We start from the raw sequence: 2,880 nt of genomic DNA on the forward strand, positions 1-2,880 counted from the left end.
GACTGACTGACTGACTGACTGACTGACTGACTGACTGACTGACTGACTGACTGACTGACTGACTGACTGACTGACTGACTGACTGACTGACTGACTGACTGACTGACTGACTGACTGATTTCTCTTTTCCATTGGATCTTATCAGATCAAAGCAATCTTACAAACGTTTCGAGCAAGTGGGATCATGCTTCTCAACGTGTTAGGAATGCTCTTCATATTTGCCTTCCTTATCGCTGTAACAGGAAAGTAGTCTCCTCCCCCTCCTCCTTCTCTTTCATGCAGCCTCCTCTCCTCCTCTCCTCCTCTCCTCCTCTCCTCCTCTCCTCCTCCTCCTCGCTGCCGCGTGGCCCCCTTTCCTTCTTCGCCTCTCCTCCTCTCCTCCTCTCCTCCTCTTCCCCTCTCCTCCTCTCATGTCTCTTCAGGGGTTCAGCTTTACGGCAATCTCTGCACGAAATCAGACGCGATGCAAGCAGGAATCAGGGGGATGAGATGCAAAGTTTGTCTTTTTCATGAGACTCACCTGATGCTGACTCTGCTCTCAGCTTGTTGATCCGGAAGCTCTTCTAGACGACCAGGTGTCATGTCATGTCATGTCATGTCATGTCATGTCTTGTCTTGTCATGTCTTGTCATGTCTTTTCTTGTCTTGTCTTGTCTTGTCATGTCATGTCATGTCATGTCATGTCATGTCATGTCTTGTCTTGTCTTGTCTTGTCTTGTCTTGTCTTGTCATGTCTTCTTCACCTCACATTGCACTTCTTCATGCAGTTCAACTTCAAGAATCTTCCATCTGGCATGGTGAGCTTCTGCTTCTCAGGGTCATGTTGCCTAACTCGTCTCCTGCTCCTGCTCCTGCTCCTGCTCCTGCTCCTGCTCCTGCTCCTGCTCCTGCTCCTGCTCCTGCTCCTGCTCCTGCTCCTGCTCCTCCTTCAGTTTGTTCTTCTCCAATTCCTCATGGTCAACGGCTGGACCAAGCTTCTCAGCATCTTCACTCTCAGCTCCTTGCCTCGCGCCCCAACGCCCTGGAGGATGCGGTTCCCTTCATCCAACAGGCTCTTGCCCTTGTGAGCCTCCTCTCTTCGAGCTCCACCACCACCACCACCACCACCTCCTCCTCCTCCTCCTCCTCCTCCTCTTGCTTGTGCTGCAGCTGCTGTTCCTCTCCCCTCCTTCCTCTCCTCCACCTCCACCTCTCTCTCCTCCATCCTCCTCCTCCCCCTCTTCCTTCTTCTCCTCTCCCCGCTTCCCCTTTCCTCGTTCTGTTTGTTCACTTGCCTTCTCACTTGCTGCAGCTCAATACCACAGATTCCGTTTCGGCACGAGCTGCTGACGTGGAGTTGCTTCTTGGGAACGCAAGAGCGCTCCTACCCGAGTGCTTGACCGGACAGGTGAAGAGGAGGAGAGGACAATAGAAGGAGGAGAAGAGGACAAGACAAGGAGGAGGAGGAGAGGACAAGACAAGGAGGAGGAGGAGAGGACAAGACAAGGAGGAGGAGGAGAGGACAAGACAAGGAGGAGGAGGAGAGGACAAGACAAGGAAGAGGAGGAGAGGACAAGACAAGGAAGAGGAGGAGAGGACAAGACAAGGAGGAGTGACAGCTTGCGATTAGGAGCTGAACTATCTGGAGGCGAAGTATCTCGTCGACTGCACGAGAGATCAGGCATTCATCTCATCATCAACTTTCACTTCCTCTCCCTCCCTCTTCTCCCTTCTCATCTCTTCCTCTGGCCGTTGTTTCCTGCTCCTGCTCCTGCTCCTGCTCTTGCTCCTCCTTCTCCTTGCTGAGTCTGCGTCAGGTTGGGCCGGGCAACTGCGACAGCACGTGCGGGAACTGGTCGGCGTACTTCCTCCTGCCCTTCTTTCTCTTCATCGGCGTGTACATCATGCTCAACTTGGTGATCTCGGCCCTTCTCCGCAACTACTCGGCCGCCTGCTCCTTCTCCTCCTTCGCCGACCAATACGTCATCTTCGAGCCTATGGGACCCAAGCTCACCAAGCGCCAGCTGCTGCAGGTTGAGGATGGGAGAGAGTGGCAGAGGAGCATGTAGAAGAGGAGGGAAGACCTTAGAGGAGGAGGAGGAGGGGGAGGGGGAGGATGAGGAGGAGAGGGTAAGACAACTGCAGGTGTTGAAGAAGTGGAGGAAGCAAGCACGACTGAGAGACTTGTATGTCAACGAGCTCAAGGAAGCGAGAAGAATGGCGTTAGTCATGCGGTAAGAAGCTCACGGCGATAAGGAGGAAGGAGGAGAAGGGAAGGAGAGAAGGAGGGAAGTGGTGGGGGAAAGAGCAAGTGACAGCAAGTAACGATGTGTCAGTGACCAACTGATCGACGCCATCCAGCAGGGCAGCAGGTGACGTTGGTTGCCTTGCTTCTCCTCTACGCATTGCTCTCCCTGCCTCCTCGTCCTCCTCTTCCTCCCACTCTGCCATCGTCCTTGTCCTTGTTCTTGTCTTCCATTTCCTCAGATTGTCTGATATCTTCTGCATCCTCTTTTGCTTCTTCCATGAATGCTAAGCAGGCAAACTGCTCGTGAACTGCTTGAAGACTTGGGGATGGACAGGTTGTGGGCAGGAGAGGGAAGGGAGGAAGAGGAGGAGGAGGAGGAGCAGCAGCAGCAGCAGGAGGAGGGCGAGGGAGGAGGAGGGAGAGACTGAGATCTTGGCAGGCTGGAGTCGGAGGGAGTGAAGGAGATGCTGCTGGATCTGAGTAAGATGACCCGCGAGATGTCCAAGGAAAGTCAAACAGCTGAAAAGATTTCCGACTTGTTCGCAAGGACATTCGCAAAGTGGCAGGTAGACCGACGATCTCCTTGTTCTTTGATGAAGACGATGACAATGAAGATGATGATGATGATGATGATGATGATGATGATGATGATG

The 2,880-nt window shown here is 53.3% G+C and overlaps 1 protein-coding gene across 1 annotated transcript; it reads left to right on the plus strand.

The window, feature by feature from the left end:
• Nucleotides 1–276: 276 nt before the first annotated feature.
• Nucleotides 277–2,797, plus strand: GUITHDRAFT_136532 (hypothetical protein; the record flags this gene model as incomplete). The annotated part of the gene is made up of 12 exons (XM_005835821.1): nt 277–343; nt 423–496; nt 543–575; nt 768–797; nt 983–1,063; nt 1,292–1,387; nt 1,797–2,012; nt 2,125–2,213; nt 2,316–2,351; nt 2,520–2,561; nt 2,667–2,737; nt 2,775–2,797. The coding sequence occupies 12 exons, from the start codon at nt 277–279 to the stop codon at nt 2,795–2,797; spliced, it is 858 nt and encodes a 285-aa protein (XP_005835878.1).
• Nucleotides 2,798–2,880: the final 83 nt, after the last annotated feature.

This window comes from Guillardia theta, assembly GCF_000315625.1.
Source record: "Guillardia theta CCMP2712 unplaced genomic scaffold GUITHscaffold_20, whole genome shotgun sequence".
NCBI lineage: Eukaryota > Cryptophyceae > Pyrenomonadales > Geminigeraceae > Guillardia > Guillardia theta.